This window comes from Anabrus simplex, chromosome 1 (genome assembly GCF_040414725.1).
Source record: "Anabrus simplex isolate iqAnaSimp1 chromosome 1, ASM4041472v1, whole genome shotgun sequence".
Classification (NCBI taxonomy): domain Eukaryota; kingdom Metazoa; phylum Arthropoda; class Insecta; order Orthoptera; family Tettigoniidae; genus Anabrus; species Anabrus simplex.
In genome coordinates this window covers 1,395,162,923-1,395,187,682 of record NC_090265.1, presented here as the reverse complement: position 1 = coordinate 1,395,187,682, position 24,760 = coordinate 1,395,162,923, and the positions used below count along the sequence as shown (strand labels likewise).

Genomic DNA, 24,760 nt, shown 5'->3' with positions numbered 1-24,760 from the left:
TGAATTTTTTGTGAGTGAATAACATATCAACGAAGGTAATTTTAGTGATAACAGCGATGTAAGTGAAAACAGACATCAAGAAATTGGACCTGATGGTGATACAGCGGCATTTCAGGTAACACAAACATTTCGTTTTTGTTACTCCGAATGATTATATATGGGTGATGTTGAACCTGTCCATAATTTGGAAAGAGTATAACGAGAAATAGATTGTTTTACGTATGTTAAGAGGAGGCAAGCTATTCACTGACATAACCAATTGCATATATATCAATGCAGCATTCAAACAGACATATTCCGGTAAAATAGATACAGAATGGGAATACACGTGCCCAGAGGAAATACGATCTTATATACATGGACATCATTCCACTTCCAAATCGCGTGATTATTGGTTTATAGGGAATCACAGAACGCAAGAATGTGACAAATACAGTCTACCTTTGTGTTGAGTATCACCAGCAAGGGAGGGAGGTGGTAGGGGGGTAGGTTTTAACCAACAACCTTATGACTCTATGAAGAGAAAAAGGGATGTGATGGTATATTTTCTACTATTATTGAAAATTTGAGTGCAGTGCGATCAATAGTTTTATTATAATTAACTTTATCTGAAACAATGCGCTCTGCTTAAAATTTTCCTAAATAATAGTTTGAAACCTGGGGTTATGCGGAGTGAAAATGTGGGCGAGAAAGGGATAATTTAATGTATTTGACATGGACGGGCCTGTGATTATCACAGAAACGTACCTGCTGACTTTCTACTTGCTTGGTGGAGGTTTGAATCTCAACATATCCGGGATTGCAATACGCACTTGAGTGTGTTATGGAGTCAAAAAAGCATCTGCCCTTAATCCCCGATGAAAGCTCAAAATTACCCGGAAAGGCTCCCATGACCCCAAAAATTGCTAGGACAAACTGAAGAAATATTTCTTCAGTGTACGTGGCTTAATACAAAAATCGTGTTGATCAACGGTACGTACATAGTAGTATTCACTAATTTATTCTTGGAATATTAAAAATATGAAGAGTAATATGTAAACTTCACCTAAAGCACTCTCTGGACTCACGTTGAGATGTGTCTGCCGGTAAAATTTAAAACGATTAGATAATACCTCTCATGGAATACGTACCAGTTTTGTATTAAATCACAGGAGTTCCAATGACATTTACAATAAGGTACAGAAGTTCAAAACTAGCAAAGCGGCTGAAATTGATAAGATTTCTGGTAATATTCCAAAGACAATGGGTTGGTATATAGTGCCATATCTGAAGTACTAATCTGATTACTGTTTGCAGGAGCTATACCTAATGAATGGAGAGTTATGGTAGTAGCTCTTGTGTATAAAGGAAAGGGTGATAGACATAAATATGAAAATTACAGGCCAGTAAGTTTAACATGCATGGTGTGTAAGCTTTGGGGAATCATTCTTTTCTGATTATATTAGACACGTTTGCGAAATTAATAACTGGTTCGACAAAAGGCAGTTCGGGTTAAGAAGGGTCATTCCATCGGAGATCAACTTGAAGGATTCCAACAAAACATAGCAGATATCTTGGATTCAGGAGGTCAAAAGGACTGTATCGCAATTGACCTGTCACAGGCAATTGATAGGGTGCGTCATGGGAGACTACTGGCAGAAGTGAGTGCAACTGGACTAGACAAAAGAGTGACTGAATGGGTGGCTATACTCTTAGAAAACAGATCTCAGAGAATTAGAAAAGGCGAAGCTTTATCTGACCCAGTAATAATTAAGAAGAGAATTCCTCAAAGCAGTGTTATTGGACCTTTATATTTTCTTATTTATGTATAAATGATATGAATAAAGAAGTGGAATCAGAGATAATGCCTTTTGCGGATGATGTTATTCTGTATAGAGTAAAAATTAAGTTACAAGGTTATGAGCAACTGCAGAGTAACCTCGATAATGTTGTGAGATGGACAGCTGGCAATGGTATGATGATAAACGGGTTTAAACGTCAGGTTGTGAGATTCACAAATAGGAAAAGTCCTCTCACTTTTAATTACTGCGTTTATGGGGTGGAAGTTCCTTATGGGAATCATTGTAAAAACCTAGGTGTTAATATAAGGAAATATCTTCATTGCGGTAATCACATAAATGGAATTGTAAATAAAGGGTACAGATTTCTGAACATGGTTATGAGGGTATTTAGGGGTTGTAGTAAGGATGTAAAGGAGAGGGCACATAAATCTCTGTTAAGACCCCAAGAAGAGTATGGTTCCAGTATATGGAACCCTCATCAAGATTACCTTATTCAAGAACTGGAAGAAATCCAAAGAAAGGCAGCTCGATTTTTTCTGGGTGATTTGCGACAAAAGAGTAGAGTTACAAAAATGTTGCAAAATTTGGGCTGGGAATACTTGGGGGAAAGAAGGTGAGCTGCTCGACTAAGTGGACTAAGTGGTTTGCTCCGAGCTGTCAGTGGCGATATGGCGTGGAATAACATTAGTAGACGAATGAGTGGCGTCTTTAAAAGTAGAAATTATCACAATATGATGATAAAGTTTGAATTCAAGAGGACAAATTTGGGGAATTATTCATTTATAGTAAGGGGAGTAAGGTATTGAAAAAAACGAGGGAAATATAAGTAAATTTCCAATTTATTTGAAATCATTTAAGAACCTAGGAAAATAACAGATAGGGAATCTGCCACCTGGGCAACTGCCCTAAATGCAGATCAGTAGCGACTGATTGACACCATTCACCTTTGGCTGTGATAATCAATATCCGAATGTGTGTATAATATTTGAAGTAAAGGAAGATAAATTTAATGTTATCAATTTTTAACGTAGATATAACATATGCCCATGTGTTTAATCACGTAACCCTGAAACCCATGAATCTGAGAGCAAAAATGAAAAACAATTGCGGAGATAAAAGGCGCAGAAAAACAGATCGAAGTATCTTGTTTATCGTTAGCAGTAGGCTATATAATAATTGCACCTAGATATTTCGTGCGATACCGTAGTATTTATTTTGAAAATATACAACTAACAGTGCCAATAAATCTTACGTTTAATATTGTGCCCGTTCGCATCTCGTAGACCAACAACAAAATGGCGGCGTAGGAAGGTATGGCCCATGCGATCTACTAAGGCAATGAACTTCGTATCAATGCAACGTATAGGAGGCTATGTACGTCACGGAAAGGATAGGTTTCGAAGACACTGGAGAACAGTAGAGGCTCATTTGAATTGTTTTAAAAAAATATAGCAGCGGGTGAATTGTTTAACGAGACTCTAAAAATTACTTTCATGCAGAGAAGACGCAGATGCGAGCTGATCTACATATTCAAGAATAGATTTGCCTACTGAAGAAGAATTTTAATTATATATATTCGCGACAGCATATAATTAAAGTATTCATCGCTGTATGCCAGTAGATGAGCCGAGAAAGAAATATAAATATATAAATTTTGGTGATATACGACGGATTTGGAATATCAAGTAGCAACGTAACGATCGAAAGAATCGGAATTCACCATTGTGAAATATTTAATATCTACACACGAGAAGAGTATAACTCCCGTAGCAGTAAAAAATAATAATTATTTACGGAGAAAACTTTTTACAGAAAGAAAAACTTTAACGATTATTTTAAATAACAGAAAGTGCAGAATATCATGACTAATTACTGCGCACAGGGAATTCTTTTCATTGTCAACAGATACATGATGATGATTGACTGCTAATTCATCAAGATGGACCGAACTGGGGATATGTACCGTCGAATCAGATGACCAGGCGGAGACTATTGGACAGACCAACCAGTGGAGATGATGACGTTGGATGAGCGTCGGCCAGCCGAAAGACCGGTTGATACGAAGTCGTCTGACGAGCTATGTAACCAGCAGATGACCGTGAATGTCCAGTTCAGACAGAGATCCAGTTCCAATCTGAGGGTCTAGCAGCAAGTGAAGGACGGAGCAACCACCAGACCAGATGTAGCAACTGACGAGCTAAGTCCATACTTTTCTATAGTAGAGTAGTTTCTTGCAATCTGCACCCTCAATCTATTTTGGCATGTGCTGAGAGTTTGGTGATTTATGAAGTAATTAAGAACGCGTGTGTAATATAAGTAATGTGTGAAATACTTAAGATTTTAAAATTAGATGGAAGTGATAAATTAGAATGACAATATGACATATACTGGATACTGCACTAGCTCAACGACAGTGGAAATAATGTCCGATAAGAGAAAGGTATGTTACTTGAGTAGAGCTAGAATCAATGAGTCTAAGTTACTAGTAAAGGTTCGATTAATCTCGTTTTACCTGAGTATAGTTTACGTCACGAATTACCTGCGCAATACGATGATCATTGACAAATTAAGTATTCCTTTCGTCAGAGAAAGAGGGCATATGAATTCATATTACTGTTATTAAAAATAGAGGTTATTGACTGCGTATTTTGCTAAGCAATTCTTGAATATTTAGCATATGGTTTCGGAGTTATGGCTATATGCATGCGGCTAAATGGAAGCCGATAGGATGTTAAAGTATCGACGGTAGTGTATTGAAATGTGAGTATATATTGTTGAATGGTTTAAGTGAAGAGATTTAGTTATGTTCTACGGGAAGTGTAAGAATTGCTATTTGACGTGCTAATGATTTATTAGTAATATAAGGTGAGTTTCTATGCCATGTTTGAAAATATACGTCAAGAAGAGAATTCCGCGCAGATGACCATTTCAAGGTAAGGTAAACATGAATTAGGTAGAATTGTGTATTGTGACAGTGATATTGTGTTTGACTTGGGTGAATAACAGGTACTGCGTAAGAGAGAGTGTTCTTATATATGATGCAATAGACTCATGATTGATTATATATATCTAGTATTTCATGGAGCGGTGATCTTACAGGTTGATATGAAATACCTGCATTCTATACTATCCATACACGTTCAGTAGCACGTATATAATTGAAATATTGAGACAGTGCAGATCATAAAAGTACATTGAGCCACTAATAGATGAGTGTGTAGATTAGAAACTATTCGAAGAGTTAGTTAGATTTTTTTTTATTTCTACTCAGATAAATATGATTTTAACTCAGTATATAAAAATGAAGAATATTACAATGGTTAGTTAGGAGCCAGATATCGTAGGCACGAGGGTGGTATTGCTTTAGCTCGTAAGTCGTTACTTGTTCACACTAGAAATATATTACCTAACACTCGGAGTTCAAACCTATGAAAGACTTTAACTTATGAATGGAAGGTCGGTGAACACTGCCACAATTTAATACACGCGAAAGTGTATACTTGGGAAACATGTCTCATATGTTGAGAGGATAACTTTAATAATTAACAGAGCAGTATTTACAATATGAAAATTTTATTTGATTCCTTGAATGCTCAATGATCGCAAATATTATTTAAAAAAAAATGTAATACTTTCGGAACATGGCTACGAAGGTTCACATGTGTATTTATTGGAATTTGAACTTATAAATGAGAGAATGTTAGCATTTTTTTTTAAGTTTCACTATTTTATCTTAAATGAGCCAGCGCTGACTCAAACTTATTTTCAAATGATGAGATAACATGGAATTAATACTACCCAGATTTCACTATATCTCGAACATTAATTTTTGTCAATAAATAATCTTATATATTTTCTTTAGTATGTGACTGAGTTATGATTTCTGTTCTGGTAACGTTTAGAGTTAAGTTAGTTGTTACGTTTTCTAGATGTAAGCAATCGACAAGTTCTTACAAACGAAATGCGAGATGATTTCTAGATATCGGTCGTCATTCTCGTGGATATTGATACTCCCATCACGAGTACCCCAGCGGCCAATTTCTCTTCCGAAACCACGTTAAATAATTACATATAAAATCTCAGATTTTATGGGCGGAAAAAGGATACCCTGAGAAGAATTAAAGAGCTACCGGGATAATCTTGCACTGACCGTTGCAAGAGCGGGTGCAATATCATTACCTTTTAAGTGAGTTATTCCTAGTACTGTATGTATACTGAAGTTTTAAACATGTTGCGCGCATTCATAACCGAATTAAGTTCAGCTCGCGTTGCAAGGGATTACACCGTCGAGAGCCCAAAGCTTATTACATGGACATTCGTTATCAGAGAAAAGAATTAATATAACACGGAAAAGGACGTTAGTTCGTTTAAACTGCGAAGTATCTGACGCATCATGTATTTCGGCTGGTAATTGTTCAATATCCTCTGCAATACAATACATCTTGGCGAACTCGCAATAGTAATCTTTTGAAATCTGTATGACAAAAACTACTTACACCAAGAGTCTTGTTTAAATTTCTTTTTGATATCTTATCAACATCTGGGGAGTTTTATTTTATGAGTACTTACATCTTTTTGAGAATTCTGTACCTTTGCTTTAATTAATCCTGAGTAGAATTAAGCTGCAGAAGAAGTAATTTAATGACCAGACGTGCATGGATTAAGTCGAAATAAAATAGCTTTACATTTTTAGTTTCCAAAGAAATACATCCTACTTTCAACGAACCCATCCCACATCGAGGTCAAGAAAGCCCAGTGTTGTAGATATATTTAAAACCGTAACTCAAAATCGAACCCGCATGCATGTGCCCGGTAGGGGAGGAAAATTAAAAAACTTAATATTGGATGGCTAGGAAGCTGATCAGTAGGGGACTTACGTTAGAGACAGTCCTACAGAGACAATCGTTCGAAACATTTCTCCTTAAACTAACTGTATATAAATACCCGGCAAACTACAATTTATCATACAAGAACGTCACTTTAGAAAACGTCCAGCATACATCATCTTAGAAACGACAATGTTATTCTTCTACTACAATGTCCGGCTCCATGGCTGAATGGTTAGCTAAATGGTTAGCGCGCAGGCCTTTGGTCCAGAGGGTCCCGGGCTCGATTCCCGGCCTGATCGGAGGTTTTAACCTTAAATCGTTAATTCCCTTAGCTCGGAGACTGGGTGTTTGTGCTGTCCCCAACATCCCTGCAACTCACACACCACACATAACACTATCCTCCACCATGAAACACTCAGTTACCTACAGATGGCAGATGCCGCCCACCCTCATAAGAGGACCTGCCTTACACGGGCTGCACCCGGCTGGAAATAGCCACACAAAATTATTATTTATCTACTTCAATCAGTCGTTCCATTCTCTTGTGTTAAATCTCTTAATTTTTTATTATTTTTTCTAGGATTAAAGGTTTTTGTGTTTTCTTTACTTATTTAATGTATGTAATGTACCTTGTAAATGCTGGTTACAGAGTATTTTCTTGCTGGTGAGTGTTTACATCATCCCGCATAATTATAATGGAATATACTGTACAGGAAAAGAAAATACTGATAAAAAGTATCAATCTTTCATGACCATGACCACTGACTTCAATATATCATTGTGAGGAAGAATTTTCATTTCTGAGAACAAATAAGAATGGATACTTAATGAAACCTATGGAAGCACTGAATACTAAAACTGATTGCGATATTATTATTATTATTATTATTATTATTATTATTATTATTATTATTATTATTATTATTATTATTATTATTATTAACTTCAGTTTAGAAGATCAGGGCTCTTCCGTCTGAACTATTCAGCCCGGCTGGAAGGACTCAAGCAAGAAGTGTACGGTGTGTACAAGGACCCTCAAAAGTCTGTCCCTTTCCCAGTAGGTTCACCTCACCCAGCACTAAAGCTCGTCATGAAATAAACACGGTATAGCCTACAGGAGACAGATGCTGGGAAGGAATCTTTACTATGGTCCCGGTAACATAACACACAATTTCGATTACGTGTTAAGAATTCTCTTTGTGCTGAACTGTTCCTCTGAACCAACCTTCACTTTTAACAAAAATCACAAAATGAACTGCTAAGATTCTGATTTCCCTTGGCCCCAACTTAAATATGAAATGCCATATTTTATGATAACACAACTTGCCTTATTTCTGTGATGCTGTAACAGACACAAAATTATACCGGCCGATGAAATGTAAAATGAACCTGAAGGTGGCCATTACTTAACCGGTACAATTCAAAACTGATTATCGTGTTAATGTTCAAAATGTACAGAGATAAATAGTGCCACAAATATTACTATTCATTAACTTCAGTTTCATTTGGACGGTAAGTACCCTGAATAGTGTGCAGTTGAATTGACAATTCCACGTTCACTTCCAGCATTAGACTGTCCATTACACTGCAAGTGCGGCATTCCTTAAGACTTAATTGCACTTTGACAGACATGAACGTACTTTGTTTGTATCACTCCATAATTTATGTTCGCGAGTACGTCAACATCCATTTCACTAAGCTATGGCAGGGAGGTGATGTTGACAAGTGAACTTACAGAAAACAACTCGGAGGCAGTGAGGTGATGGCAATGTGCAGAAAATATTGCGAGCTAGACGAAAACGGAGAGGAGTGTATGTGCGAGAGAAATGAGCAAACAATGAGACAAAGTGTGTCACCACACGCTGCTAGTTAAGTCAAGTCTCTAAAGTCAGAGGGAACGTTAATCCGCTTTTCAGTATTGATTTAGAAGGAAATTCAGACCGTTCTAGTGAGCGTACTGATCTTCGTTTCAGAGGATTCTAGTCTCGATTCCTAGCTGGGATCTTTTTTTTTTTTGCTAGTTGTTTTATGTCGCACCGACACAGATAGGTCTTACGGCGACGATTGGACGGGAAAGGGCTAGGAGTGGGAAGGAAGCGGCCGTGGCCTTAATTAAGGTACAGCCCCAGCATTTGCCTGGTGTGAAAATGGGAAACCACGGAAAACCATTTTCAGGGCTGCCGACAGTGGGGCTCGAACCTACTATCTCCCGAATACTGAGCTAGGATCTTAACTACGTATAATTAACCTCTCTGGTTCAGTGACTGGGTATTTATGTCCGTCTCAATACCTGACTCTTCATCTACACACAACACATCACACCGACAATCAACAAGAAATTCATTCCTCGCATTTAATGCTGTCTATAAATTGCATCCTCAATGTTCCTTTGATCCGTCTGCCTCCCAGTTTTCCTTCAAACAGGGTGGTGTACCAGTCAGAATGACAAAACATGTGGCGAAAGAATCTATTTCTTTTCAACCAAGGTACGTGTCACATTTACTTTCTTGAGAACGTTCTCGTTTCTGACTCAATCAGTCAAAGGTTTTCTTAGGAGTCGACAACAGCACCACATCTCAAAGGTCTTGAGTTTCACCATTCCAGCTCTCCGCTGACCCGTAGCTTACAACAATCCATATAAAACTCCATATGCTCTTTCGTACCTCCGTGCCGATGGCCTTAGATGTTAGTAGACACTTCTTTATAGAGAAATCTTCCTTCGCCTGTGAATTAAGCGCGTTTGCGTCTCTCGTACTTTTTCCGTCATTTGTGATAATTTTGCCTAAATGCCTGAATTCCTTTCATTGATCCATTTTTTTTCAATCCAGCAACGTATTGGCATTTTGTTCATTATCCCTCGTACAGGTCATTATCTAGGTCTTCTTTTTTGCTTATTCTCACACCGTCTGTCCATTTAGCGATTCTTTCATGTGATTTAGTGCATTTTCATATCCTTTCATTTTCAGTTACCAGTGCTGTATCATCTGCAAATCGTACGGTACTGTACAGTTTGCCACTAACTTGTATGAAATGGCTGTTGCTAGCTAAACATTCCTTTATAGCTTCTTCTGTATGGATGTTAAATATTGTGGTTTAGTCCATATTCTTGTGTTACGCCATTTCAAATTCTTGCTTCCACTCTTTTTTGCCATTGCTTGCTGCCTGGTTCATCTATAGGATGTCAAGTATTCTGCTCTCCCTGTAATATATTTTCAGGATTATTTTTATTTCAAACAGCACATTTCAGTTTATGCTATCAAAGGCTTCCTCTATATCAATGAACACAATTAACATTTGTCTGCCTATTGGTAATTTTTCGATAATGGTTCCAAGACTTAGGGTGGCTTCACGTGTGCATCATCCCTTCCTACATCCAGACTATTCTTGTGAAATATTATCATCTATCTTCCCCCACATCGACTTATGATTTTAGAGGCAAGGGAGAGGAACCTCATCGTTCTATGGTATTCACACATCTGTGTTCTATGCTGTTATTGGATAGGAATACGAATAGTTTGCTAAAAATATTTTGGGATACCTCCCGTTACGTACATTTCATTTACTAGCTCGTAATATCTGCAGGGATTTAATCTGGTCCTCAAGCCTTTATGTGTCTTAATCTCTTTAGAGCCTTATCAAATTCTTCTCTAAGTACTGGTGGTCCTAGCTCAACACATTCCAGCTGATCCTCAATTTCAAAGATATCTATATCCAGAATTCATTTCTAGAGTTCTTCTGTGGGCTCCTTTCAACGTATCGCTACTCCATTTTCTTCAGTTATAGCTTCGCCATTCTTACTCCGTATGATGTTCAACTTTCTTTCTTGGTCCAAATCGTTTTCGTATCTCGACGCATGCTCTCTCGCTATTACCTTTCATCATATTTTCGTCTATATATTTGCACTTCTTTTCGTACCATTGTTCTCTTATTCTGCTGTTCATCTTCTTCCGTTGTCTTGCAAATTCCTCAAGATTTCCTTTCGTTTTGTACTTGTTTGTACTCTCCTTTCATTCCTGTTTCTAAGACCATACTTTCCCTAACGTTGCCTATTCTACGGTCACCTACTACAGCATTCCAGTCCCTCATGGTAATTAGGTTATCACAATTTCAGACGCTCACGAATACTTCCTTCCAGCTTTCCGTATAAGTCTATAATCTACTTCATCATCAGAGTGTCCACATGAGGAGGATGTATGTCTTGATTAATGCTGTATCAATAGACTTTGTTTTTAGCGTGATCATGATCATTCTTTCGCTAAATCCCCATACGATTTGGTCTTGAATGGCTGGTTTTAATTTTAATAGGAAAGCAAACCCTCCTGCTACTTTTACATCCCCTAAATACGTAATTATGCAGTCACCACTGTCGAAATCTCCACTTTATTCATCTCACTTATCTCAGCCCTAGTTCGTCAATCTCAAGCCTATCGATTTTGTTCTCCAGTTTTCTAGTCCAACGGAAGAACCCTACTGTATATTTAGGCGCATGACAGAAGGGGTATTATTGATGCATTGGTGTACATTCAATTAAAATGAGACAAACTTTAAGCAATACAGTCCTCAAAATGTTATAAGTATTGAGGTTTAATCTTTCAATGGAAACTCTCGAAAATTCGATGAGAAACAAATATATTGTAATTACTCGAATTATCACACGATATATTCAACGGTTTAATATCACATTATGCCATGTATGACCATTTCATAAATTTAAGCTCAGATTATGGCTAAGTAATGTGATTTTTTTTTAAATGTACATAGTAGTTTCAATATTTGAGATAGGCCAATGGAATTTTGCACACATATTTAAAACATTTTAACCGCTATCAGAGATGATTTTTGACATTTAATGGACACTGTAATCTTCCATCCACTTTTTATTCCTTTTAGTTATCACCAGGCAGAGGGGTTTTGGTAAATAAACAGAGCAACTTATTACTGCACGTAGTACTGATGACGTCAAGTACTGTGACGGACAGTCCTCTCCCCAACAGCCGGTTTCGTTGCGATTGTTCCAGTTGTTCGCATCGTACAGACAATTGGAGAACTGTGGCAAAATGTCTAAAGTAAAAAGGAGTCGTACAACGAAATCTGCATCGCTTTTGGCGGATACTTCAGCTCACATGGTGATACAATCAAATGAAACGTGCATCACACCGAGTTCAAGGAATGATAAAATGATTATTGAGGCAATGGAACAGGTTTCGGAAACACTGAGTCAAGTGCCAGCGGGATAGAAGCAACCATATCGAACAAGTAAACATGACAGCCAACTTGAATCAGCTACATACCGTGCACTCCTTGAATAATGAAGGCAGGAAATATCTGACAGAACAGAGGGAGTGTCGAATTTTAGATTAATTAACATATTAATAAATTTTACCTTAGGCATGATATATTGTGAATAAGCTATCAAAGCATAGATTGTATAAAGATTATTTGAAATCCATAGTAGAATTAGGGGCTCCCTGGTCTCTATAAGTATTGAAATTAAAACGACGTGGCGCTGGAGCCCAGATGTGCCTTGGCCTGCCAAGTGACCGCTGCTCAGTCCAAGGCCTGCAGATTACGAAGTCAGGCGTCTTCGGTGCGAAGAGTCCTCTTGATTGTTATTCTTGGCTTTCTAGACCGAGACTGCTATCTCACCGTCAGATAGCTCCTCAGCTGTAATTACGTAGACTGTGTGGACATCGAACCAGCCATCAAATTCAGGTACAATTCTTTGAACTCGCCGGGAGTAGTAGGGCAAGGCCGATTCTAAAACACCGAGTCAGCGCTGAGTCAACACACAAGGTCATTGGCCCCTAGTTGAGTAGTAAGACTAGGGGGTTTTGACCCGAGGTCACTGACCCCTAGTTGAGTAGAATGGATATGGTGGATCCCGGATTTTGCGTGCGGACGAGAGCAAGGCTAACCTCATAGACGCCATTTTTGAGGAGCCTAACCTCAATCTGGCTCAGTTTTACGCTCATGTGCCCTTTCCTCCTCCTCATCTGACCTACTTTTACCGCGATTTGGATCTTCAGCTGCAAGATAAACATCAAAATGTTCAATTCCATTTTCTGTTAGCCATAAAAAGTTTTTATATGGTAAAGCCTGTGACATTGCATAGCCGTAGATAATTTTAACATTAAAATACATAAGATAAGTATCTTCTTTCTATGAATAATATTTGTTGAGGTATGGATTATTTGCAGGTGCACGTCTGTTAACAAGCGAAACAAGTCCACCTCGAATTCCGCGTTCAAAAAACAAAAGCATGCCAACATCGGTAAGAACACTTAACATTGCATCCCACGAAAAACCAGTAGAGGTGTAGTAATAGTAAGGGTCTAATCCACAAACAGTTAAATACAAATTTAGAGAACTTTTTGTTAATGTACCAAAGTTGTTAACACTTCTGCTGGTTCCTCCTAGATTCTAACCAACTTAGCAGATGCTTTGAAAAATGTTCTCTAGCCAGTTAAAACCACGGATGTGTATAGGAATTCAGCCTATCAGTAAAGAGTTCTGGAAGCTTCCCTTTATGGTACTATAAATGCACGGCACTTTAGGACTGTATGGTCTGAATTGCTCCAGTGTTTGGGGAAGGCAGGGGCGAGGACTGCGTGAGGAAGGTCCAGCGACGAAATGAAATGGCAAATTTTACCTAGACATGTGAGCTCCTGCGGCTAGCTTGAGGGGAAGGTTTCAACTTCTTTTATTTAATGTAATTTTATAAATTGGTGGCTTTTTCGATAAGTCTGAGGACCCTGTTCTATTCCCTACCGGGAAATATGTAATGTAAGGGAACAAAGAGTGAATACCCTCTGTCATTTCCCATTCAACCTTGCATTGGGTGACTGCAGTTTTCAAAATCTCTAAATTTAGTAAATCTCCTTTTGGCATTAATATTTCTCATTTGGTCACCAGGGTGTAATGTAGGATATCCTCTGTGTTATTGGGCTATAAGCCAACTTAGAATTTTAACAATTTCTATAAGGTGTGCAGATGTTTTGCCTCCTTGTATTTTGTTTTTGGTCGGTTAAGTGCAACCATTTTCTTTGTCATTAATGCCATTTAGTACAGGCAATATTATGCCCCTGTTTATTCGGTAACTGTTTCTGAGTCCTGGTTCCCTTTAGGAAGAGTACTTAGTGTCATTATGATTGCGAAGCAATTGATGAACACTCTGATATGAGGTCACCCGATGGGTTTCCTAGTGTAATTTATGTATAGCAAAGGAAACGGATTGCCTCTGCGAGGCTAGACTATGTTATTTGGAGCTCCGACTCCTGAGTAGTGTAATTTCTTGGAGAAAATCCTCCTCTTATAACATATTTGTACCTGGCAAATGCAACAATGCTCTTCTCTGTGCACATTAACAAATTGATAATTACCTCAAATTTTGTACCTGATTTTCGGACTTCAAATTCCCTGCTATTGTTAGAGCTGGCGATCTCTTTAATAATCTGTACTATTGGCTTGTTATTCTTTCAGATTCCTATCTATCAATATTAAACTTGACAAAAAGGAAAGAAATAACATTTACAAATTCGTTATCTTAAAAGTTGCTCTAAGTAATTTCTTGTCCAGCCATTCAACTTGGTGCTTCCTAATCCTCTGTGAGACACTGAAACCACATATCAACCACAATAATAATAATAATAATAATAATAATAATAATAATAATAATAATAATAATAATAATAATAATAATAATAATAATAATAATAATAATAATAATAATGAAATAGATACAATAGAATACAGGACACGTTTCAGAGAAGTAACACGAACTATGTGACCTTGCCGCGGTGGGGAGGCTTGCGTGTCAGAATGATGCAGATAGCCGAGCCGCAGGTGCAACCATATCGCATGGGTATCTGTTGAGAGACCAGACTAACGAATGGTTCATCGAAAGCGGGGTAGCAGCCTTTCGGTAGTTGCAAGGGCGGCAGTCTAGATGATTGACTGATACGGCCTTGTAATAATACTCATCATGGCTTAGCCGTGTTGATACTGCTACACGGCTGAAAGCAACGGAAAACTACAGCCGTAACTAACTCCCGAGGATATGCAGCTCTCTCTGTTTGAATGATGTACTGATGATGGCTTCCTCCCGGGTAAAATATTCCGGAGGTAAACTAGTCCCCCATTCGGATCTCCGGGTGGGGACTACACGAGAGGGGGCGATCGTCAGGAAGATGGATACTGACATTCTGCGAGTCGGAGCGTGGAATGTTAGAAGTTTGAATCGTTGTGGTAGGTTAGAGAATCTGAAAAGGGAGATGGATAGGCTAAAGTTAGATGTAGTTGGTATAAGTGAAGTACGTTGGCAGGAAGAACAAGATTTTTGGTCAGGCGACTACCGGATTATCAACACAAAATTAAACAGGGGAAATGCAGGAGTTGGTTTAATAATGAATAAGAAAATAGGGCAGCGGATAAGCCACTACGACCAGCATAGTGAAAGAATTATTGTCGTCAAGATAGACACCAAACCAATGCCCACCACAATAGTGCAGGTCTATATGCCTACTAGTTCAGCGGATGATGAAGAAATCGAAAGAATATATGAGGAGATAGAAGATTTAATACAATATGTAAAAGGTGACGAGAGTCTAATTGTGATGGGAGACTGGAATGCAGTAATAGGCCAAGGAAGAGAAGGTAGTACAGTAGGAGAATTTGGATTGGGACAAAGGAACGAAAGAGGAAGTCGGCTGGTTGAATTCTGCACTGATCATAATTTAGTCCTTGCCAATACTTGGTTCAAACACCACAAACGACGGCTGTATACGTGGACGAGACCTAGAGACATTGGAAGGTATCAAGTAGACTTCATTATCATTAGGCAGAGATTCAGAAACCAGGTGTTGGATTGCAAAACTTTCCCAGGTGCAGACGTGGACTCTGACCACAACTTGTTGGTCATGAAATGCCATCTGAAGTTGAAGAAATTGAAGAAAGGAAAGAATGAAAAGGATGGGATCTAGACAAGTTGAAAGAAAAGAGTGTGAGGGATTGTTTCAAGGAACATGTTGCACAAGGACTAAATGAAAAGGCTGAAGGAAACACTATAGAGGAAGAGTGGAGAGTCATGAAAAATGAAGTCAGTAGGGCTGCTGAAAAAATGTTAGGAAGGAAGAAAAGATCAACTAAGAATCAGTGGATAACTCAGGAGATACTAGACCTGATTGATGAACGACGAAAATACAAGAATGCTAGAAATGAAGAGGGCAGAAAAGAATACAGGCGATTAAAGAATCAAGTGGATAAAAAGTGCAAGGTAGCTAAGGAAGAATGGCTGAAGGAGAAGTGCATGGATGTCGAAGGCTGTATGGTCCTGGGAAAGGTAGATGCTGCATAGAGGAAAATCAAGGAAACCTTTGGAGAAAGGAAATCTAGGTGTATGAATATTAAGAGCTCAGATGGAAAGCCACTTCTAGGGAAAGAAGACAAAGCAGAAAGATGGCAGGAGTATATCCAACAGTTGTATGAAGGTAAAGATGTAGATAATTTGGTTCTGGAACATGAAGAGGCTGTTGATGCTGATGAAATGGGAGACCCAATTTTGAGGTCAGAGTTTGACAGAGCTGTGAATGACCTAAATAGGAACAAGGCACCTGGAATTGATGACATTCCCTCTGAATTACTGACTGCCTTAAGAGAAACCAGCATGGCAAGGTTATTTCATTTAGTGTGTAAGATGTATGAGACAGGAGAAGTCCCATCCGATTTTCGGAAGAATGTTGTTATACCTATGCCCAAGAAAGCCGGTGCTGACAGGTGTGAAAACTACCGCACCATTAGTTTAGTATCTCATGCCTGCAAAATTTTAACACGTATTATTTACAGAAGAATGGAAAAACAAGTTGAAGCTGAGTTGGGAGAAGATCAATTTGGCTTCACAAGAAATGTAGGAACACGTGAAGCAATCCTGACTTTACGTCTGATCTTAGAGGATCGAATCAAAAGGACAAGCCCACGTACATGGCGTTCGTAGATATAGTAAAGGCATTCGATAATGCTGATTGGACCAAGCTATGTATGTTTTTTGAAGATGATAGGGATCAGATACCGAGAACGAAGAATTATCTGCAATCTGTATAAAAATCAGTCTGCAGTGATAAGAATCGAGGGCTTTGAAAAAGAAACAGCAATCCAGAAAGGAGTGAGGCAAGGCTGCAGTTTGTCCCCTCTCCTTTTCAATGTTTACATAGAACAGGCAGTAAAGGAAATCAAAGAGAAATTTGGAAAAGGAATCACAGTCCAAGGAGAGGAAATCAAAACCTTGAGATTTGCCGATGATATTGTTATTTTATCTGAGACTGCAGAAGATCTCGAGAAGTTGCTGAATGGTATGGATGAAGTCTTGGGTAAGAAGTACAAGATGAAAATAAATAAGTCCAAAACAAAAGCAACGGAGTGCAGTCGAACGAAGGCAGGTGATGCAGGAAATATTAAATTAGGAAATGAAGTCTTAAAGGAAGTAGATGAATATTGTTACTTGGGTAGTAAAATAACTAACGATGGCAGAAGTAAGGAGGACATAAAATGCAGACTAGCACAAGCAAGGAAGAGCTTTCTTAAGAAAATAAATTTGCTCACTTCAAATATTGATTTCGGAATTAGAAATATGTTTTTAAAGACTTTCGTGTGGAATACGCCATTGTATGGAAGTGAAACATGGACGATAACTAGCTCAGAAAGAAAGAGAATACAAGCTTTTGAAATGTGGTGTTACAGAAGAATGCTGAAGGTGAGATGGATAGATCGAATCACGAATGAAGAGATACTGAATCGAATTGGTGAGAGGAGATCGATTTGGCTAAATTTGACGAGAAGAAGAGATAGAATGATAGGACACATCTTAAGACACCCAGGACTTGTTCAGTTGGTTTTTGAAGGAAGTGTAGGTGGTAAAAACGGTAGGGGTAGACCAAAGTATGAATATGACAAGCAGATTAGAGCAGATGTAGGATGCAATAGTTACGTAGAAATGAAAAGGTTAGCACAGGATAGGGTGGCATGGAGAGCTGCATCAAATCAGTCTATGGACTGATGACTCAAACAACAACAACACGAAAGGCAGGATTTCAGGAGAGAAAGAAATTAACAACTGGAAGAAAATGGGCTCAAGCTGAAACGGAACAACAATCTCAGAAAATGAAGGAAGTTTGGAAACGAAGAAAGTTAAATACAAAGAAAAGTAACCAAATTTAATTTATCGTACCCTTAAAAGAATTATCCTAATAGTAATAATCATCATAATAATCATAATAATAACAATAATAATAATTAGCTGAAACCCGCCAAGATATGACGGTGGTGGTGATTGCTTTAAGAGGAAGTATAACCAGTCAACCATTCTCTATATAACACTAATCAGAGAGAAAAACTGAAGGGAACTGTCACTTCGAAACTGGAGGTATGGGACAAAGAAAGGCAAGTGCCACGAAGGGCCTGAAAATAAAAGACTCATTGGGCCTCGTATGCTCTGCTACCGTCGGGGTCGGAAGTAAAAGAGTTGACTAAGGTCGAGTAGGGTGGACGAAAGTGAGGAGCCTGGCACAAGTAAGGGGAATCAATGTCAGAACTCAGCTAAGGGTCCCGTCGTCACCAGCCCACGCTCCTAGGTTCAGATCATCTGGGGCCCCTTTTAGTCGCCTCTTACGACAGACAGGAGATACCGTGGGTGTTATTCTACCACGTCCAAACACAGAGTGTCAAGACATTATGGTGACTGTGGTAAATATTTATTGAAGAATTTCCTTATATGCATTCCTTGTGAAAATTGGAAACCACGAAAACCCACTTTCAGAACTGCCAACATTTGGGTTCGAACCCACTATCTCCTGAATGCAAGCTGATAGCTACGTGACCCAAACAATGAAGTCACTTGCTCGGTGCATTCCTTGTACAGTTATATTTTGGTACTACTGCAACTTTAAAGTATCGCTTTCTAGACACTGCAGCATTTAACTGGCCAATGCTGAAAATTGCCGAAAGTAAATAGAGACCTTCACGTCCGATGAGATCTATTGATCGTGATACAAAATCCCAAGCGTATTGGAAATTGATGCCTCTTGAAAGAATATGGAAGTGTTTTATCGAATGTTGTTCAGTCAATTCGGGGGATTAGAGCTCTTTGTCTGTCGAAATCTAACAATTTTCGTACATACCTCTTATATTAGGCCTTATTCTGGTTCCGTTTCGGAGCCATTGGGAAACGTTCCGATTTCTAAGGAGCATAACGATGGCTGCAATAAGAATTTGTGGAAGCAAACCATTAACTCCAAGTGTCTGGAGAATTATGCAGGAAGTAGAAGTTACTAGCTTTCATCTTCAGTATCAATCTCTTGAGGCTAGTGTATAGTTTGGAACTACCGGGTATAAGCCCAATGATTTTCAAATTAACTGAGAATGTCAATTTCCGGGATAACGACATCATTCTCAGAAGTGAACGTTTTGATATAAATTTCTATCACGTTATCATTATGTGCTAAATTCTGACTGGTAGTTCAATAACATTTGATCCGTCATCATCTACAGAGGGGTAGTAGCCGTTACCGATTTCTTTGTCGTGCCCGCATACTTTCATGTCAGTGACGTATTTTAAGGCAGGGCCAAAGAAGAAAGATTTGTTAAAATAAGCAGCGAACCCAAATTGTTGTGGTTTTAACCGCATAATTTATGAAAGTGGCGTAGCTTGGAGAAGGGTCAAAAAGGAGTTTTTTATAGCAAACAGGCAGCGAACTCAATTTTTCGTGGTTTAGCCCGCACATTTTTATGTAAGCGGCGTAGTTTGAAGAAGGGTCAAAGACGAGAGTACTTAATATCTCCTCAACACGTACTAAATGTTCGTAACACGACCTAATAGGTTGAAAGTCGGTTTCAAAAAAAATGTTTGGCGATAAGCATGTGGCAAAACCGAGAAATCCTTTATAAAATCTTCCCCAGGAACAGTCATTTTCCCACCATAAGTAGTGGAATGTCGTTACATATGATATATTTTAGAAGACGATTCACACATATTACTGAACGACTCTTAGTCACTGGGGCTTTATCCATTATCGAGCCGTGCTAATCGAATATCGTCAGCTGCTTTGAAATTCAACTGAATCCAGACACTGAACTCCCATTTAAATTTAGAGCAATTTTGAATGTAATGCGCACTATTCAACGGCTAGGCAGAAAAACAGCGGCTATTCCTGTCCACTAAGTACAGTTGTCCAGAAAGACGTCTGACCGTGTATGCGTGCTTACCCCCTTCCATCTCTACTATCGTGACATGCCTCAGCGCTCTCACGACTCAGATGGCATTGATTTACTGGCGAGCGCCTTAGCCAATCAGAATGCTATGTAAAGACACTATGCAAATCTACAGGCCAAGAGCTTTCGTCAGAATGCTTTACTATGTCGACCGGTCCAGCTGTTGTCTCAAACTCGCAGTACCAAAATCAGTCTAGTATTTGAAATATATAGATGTCATTGGATTTACGTCCAATTTGCCGAGACGTCGAAGGGCTGGAATTTAGTCCCACAGGAGTTCTTTTACGTGCCACTAAATCTACGACAGGAGGCCGGCGTATTTTAGCACCTTCGAATACCACCTGTCTGAAGCAGAATCGAACCTGGCAAACTGGGATCAGAAGGCTAGTGCCTCAACCGTCTGAGCCATTCAGCCCGGTCAACGCCTTACCCAATTGCATTCACATTAATTAATTTAATCTTCATTAGCACCTTGATGGAGGTTGATGTCAAGAGTGCATCCTGCTGTAGAACACGTGCCATATAAATTTATCTCACCTCATCCTCGACCCCGTTATCAAGAAACGACACGAAGTGGTACAGACATACACTGGCCGACCTGATATTGAGTATTAATTTATTTAGTCGGATAACCAGATAAAGCATTTCCACAGCTCTTTTACATGCCAACATCTTACTATACCGAGTATCTAATGGACTTTTCAGCATTTCAGAAATCCTACTTCTCTCTAGTAAAAATCCCCAATCATGGGATGCAATGGCTACTGCCTAACAAATGGAGCTATCATGCTAGTAAAAAAAGGTAGAATTCATGCACGTGATATTCTCAGTGTACTATGATTTTTTTTCAAAAACATTCTCATAAGGATAATTGCATGGTTATACAAAGTAATGAGCTCAACGTACAACTTATAAGTAACTTACAATAATTTGTTTGAAATAGCAAAACATGTACCTGCACCTACAGTATTTCACATACCTTACTAACTGTGTTCGACAAGAGAACTAAGTTCTTGGATTTGTTCTTCACACAACTACTTTTTGATCCCTCGAAAATTTCCCCGGATCACAAAAGCTGTAGCACCTATACAACAGCAATCTACACAAAAACGCTGTGTGTTTGTTCCTCGATCATCCACAACTTTTCAATTTGAAACCTTCACAATAAAGTACATATACAGTCCATACAATTACATATTTTGTAATTCGATTTCAGGAAAGTGTTTGGCAGAACTGCCTGTATTTCTAGTTTCTAATTGTTATCATAAATAGTTCAAGAATAAAAAATACATTTTTCAGGGAGAAAGGAAGTCCATTAACTGACAATTGAATTTCCCACGACGGAAGCTTGGACTGTAACTCTCAAATCAAAACGAAGTTTCAACTGCTTGTCCAACCGGAAATAATGCTTCACGGCCTTCTTCACTACTCCTAAGTGTGATACCGTCAACTGCTTGACTAAACAGACGTATAGGCCTATAAATCAACGAAGATGAAAATACCATGCTTGAAAAAAGAGGGCGTGGCACCTGACGCGCGGGTGTTAGGAATTTAAATTTTTAAGTGCACTTAGGTACTGAGATCAACCAAATTCTTCTGGGGCTAGATCCCCAACATAATGAGTTAGTAATTTCAGCAAAAGTATTTTCATGCTTTTGAAGGATTTCGTATACGTGACCCCTTAAAAGTTCCTCTCCCGTCAAAGAAATAAAGTCTCCCTTTAAATGCTCCAAATTATCTCTATCAGACGCCCACGTTTCAAAGATATACAGGGATATTTTCGATACAAGTGAAAGTAAAATTCTCACCTGAAGTTAGGAACTATGAATTCATTACTCTTGACATTTCTGCATATCTGTCTGTCTGTTAGGTCATCAGCCCAGAAGCTGGTTGGATCCTCAGATAGCACCACCAAAGGTTATGCGGTTATAAGGAAACCCCAAAAACCAATGGCAGCACAAAAATGAGGCGTGAGGTTGTTTGCCATTGCTTTCCTCACCGGGTCAGAAAGTAGTATTGCAGCACGACTGACCCTATGAGCCTCACCTTTCTTAACACTCAGATGCACTAGTCATGCTCTGAATGTCATTACTCAGCACTACCCATACCCCAGCAAGTTCCATATTGTCACAGCCATGGATGTTGACTGGGACTTCCGTGGAAGCTACACTTTACTCTGGCCTGTGCCAAGAGATGGATGCAAAAGTACTGCATCCATCAAGAAATGACAGCAGGCAGAATTTTTGCACAATACGTTATTTATGTATAATCAATTGCAATTAATGAAACAAGCATGTAAGATAAATAAAGAGCCAACAATAATAAAATTGATTATCAATTATGAATACAATTCATGGAATGAGTATGGTAAGTTGGTGAACACGTGACTGTAGTGCTCTCCTTCGCTCACTGGCTGAGCTCATACAGAACTCATTACTAAACTAACCTCGCACGTCGCGCTCGATGAATAACACCTGGGCGGTCCTTCCAGATACATCGGTCACTCGAACCCTGTGGAAAACTCCAGATATGGTAGGCTCTCGGTCCGCCGGTCCCGTCTGTTGGAGCTGAGGACTCGTTCTGTACGACTGCCGTCGTGTGTGGCCTCTTGAGCCAGCTGCTGTTTTAAGGTCGTTCAGTGTTCTGGTACAGCGTGGAGGTGAAGATCGGATATCGGCATGGGGCTATGAGCGGAATTCTACCGGAGTGTGTGGACAGCGAATACCATCCCGAACTGCGAAAGTGACGTGTACACTGTGGACTGTGATGGCAGCCATAAAGTAACTGTGTGACTAAGTGAAAATTTAGTGCTAGTGACCAAAGTCTGAGTGAACTAGTGTGAATGAACAGTGAGGAAAAAGGGAGAGAGAGAGAAAATGCGCGAACTGTGTTATTTTATAACATGTACTAAGAGTGTATATTGTTATGTTGGTATGCCTGTGAGTGTTAACGTGTAGACTAAGCAATTAGTTGATAAAGTTCAGTGCTACCGGTCTCTATAATAATTTATCTACCACCGAGCTCGATAGTTGCAGTCGCTTAAGTGCGGCCAGTATCCAGTATTCGGGAGATAGTAGGTTCGAACTCCACTGTCAGCAGCCCTGAAGATGGTTTTCCGTGGTTTCCCATTTTCACTCCAGGCAAATGCCGGGGCTGTACCTTAAATAAGGCCACGGTCACTTCCTTCCCACTCCTAGCCCTTTCCTGTCCCATCGTCGCCATGTGACCTATCTGTGTCGGTGCGACGTAAAGTAAATAGAAAAAAAGTATCTACCCCATCAATGTGTCACAATATCAACATTGATAAGGAATAATAATAATAATAATAATAATAATAATAATAATAATAATAATAATAATAATGATAGTTTTATCCTACTATTTACCTTAACGGTATTCAGAGATTGGGAAGTGCCGGAATTTTGTCCGGCAGCAGCTGTTTAACATGCCAGTAAATCTATCGACATTAGGCTGACTTATTTGAGCACCTTCCTTTCTACCACTGGATTAAGGCAAGATCGAACCCGCCAATTTGAGCTCAAACAGGCTCTGTCACCTGAGCTACTCAGACCACCAAAATTAATAACGGAATAATAGCTAAGTTAATACTTCAGTATCTACTAACTAGCTTAAAGTAGAAATTATTCTACTGAATTTGTGGCAAACATGAAGAAATGAACTGAAAGTTATGTTTTGACTTGTTCGTTGTATTGGAGATGAATTCATTGAGGATTTTTCATTAATTCTTCGATGCCTTGCGTCCAGGTTATGCACGTACATTCTATATGACCGTTCGTAGAACAGAGCTGAATGAAACAAAATTTGATATTCATGTCGTGAAATATTTCGTTACAAACTACGTAATTATGAAACAAATTCTCTCCTCTCCGTAGAGAACTTGGATTATATATTCAACAAAGTAGAAGTCAATGTAAAACAGAGGAAGTTACTTACAGACGACATGCATGTGGCTGGCGACTACCTCGGTGTGGAAAGTGGGGGCATCAGCTGACACTTCACAGCGGTACTTCCCCGCCAGTTCGAGCTGCACGTCTCGCAACACCACCTGGTTGGCACCCGATTGGCTTACCTGAAACATGTAGTACGACAAATAATATGCAGACATCTTAAGTGGCAACTGTAAATCATACAAAGAAGGACACTAGACAGACTTCTGATTACTACTACTACTAAACGTTTTAATTCCTCCCCTGAAGGGGGAGGCGGGCCTCTTAGTTGGTGACGCCGTCTATCAGGCCGGGAGATTTGTTGCCGTGAAGGAGATGTGCGGAGAAGGTGAGGGGGTGGGCCGCCGTTGCCTATACTACGAACTGTCCCGGCATTCGCCTTAGTGCAGGAGAATGAAAACCACGGAAAACCAATCTCAGGACAGCCGGCGGGTGGAACCAGGCGTGAAGTCCGGCACTGTGCCCCAGGCCCGTCTCCCGAATGCAGAGGCGTAGAGCCACGGTAGAGCCGTGGCCAACTTTCCTCTGCTCGGTTGGCCGGTCAGAGTACAGAGCTGTTGGCAAGGGACGAAACCCAAGGGTCGAAACCCACTCTGCATCCACCGACCTTCTGATTGTACCACTGTTGTCGTTCTATTATAACAGAGGAGGACGAACCTCCGGCTCCTTGACTGCATGGTCAGCATATCGGCCTTCGGTTCAGACTGCCACAGGTAAAATTCCACCCGAGCCTAGGTATAAACTTTATATAGTTCATTCCTCCGGTTATGGAACTGGGTGTTTGTGTTCGCCTTAGTACAAAATGTCATCTAATGTATAGGTCTACGCAATGCATCACTCTACTAACCACCTCTGAAGCACGCAGTACTGAGTTCCTTCCTCCACATAGCGTTGGCGTTAGATGGGATATCTAGCCGTAAAAATG

General features: G+C 39.4%; 1 protein-coding gene across 1 annotated transcript in view; it reads right to left on the bottom strand.

The window, feature by feature from the left end:
* Nucleotides 1–24,760, bottom strand: part of LOC136859459 (synaptogenesis protein syg-2-like) — a 633,890-nt gene that overhangs the window by 297,794 nt on the left and 311,336 nt on the right. Inside the window, exon 3 of the mRNA XM_068225805.1 lies at nucleotides 23,822–23,957. Coding sequence (XP_068081906.1) covers nucleotides 23,822–23,957 — 136 coding nt within the window. The remainder of the gene's footprint in view (nucleotides 1–23,821; nucleotides 23,958–24,760) is intronic.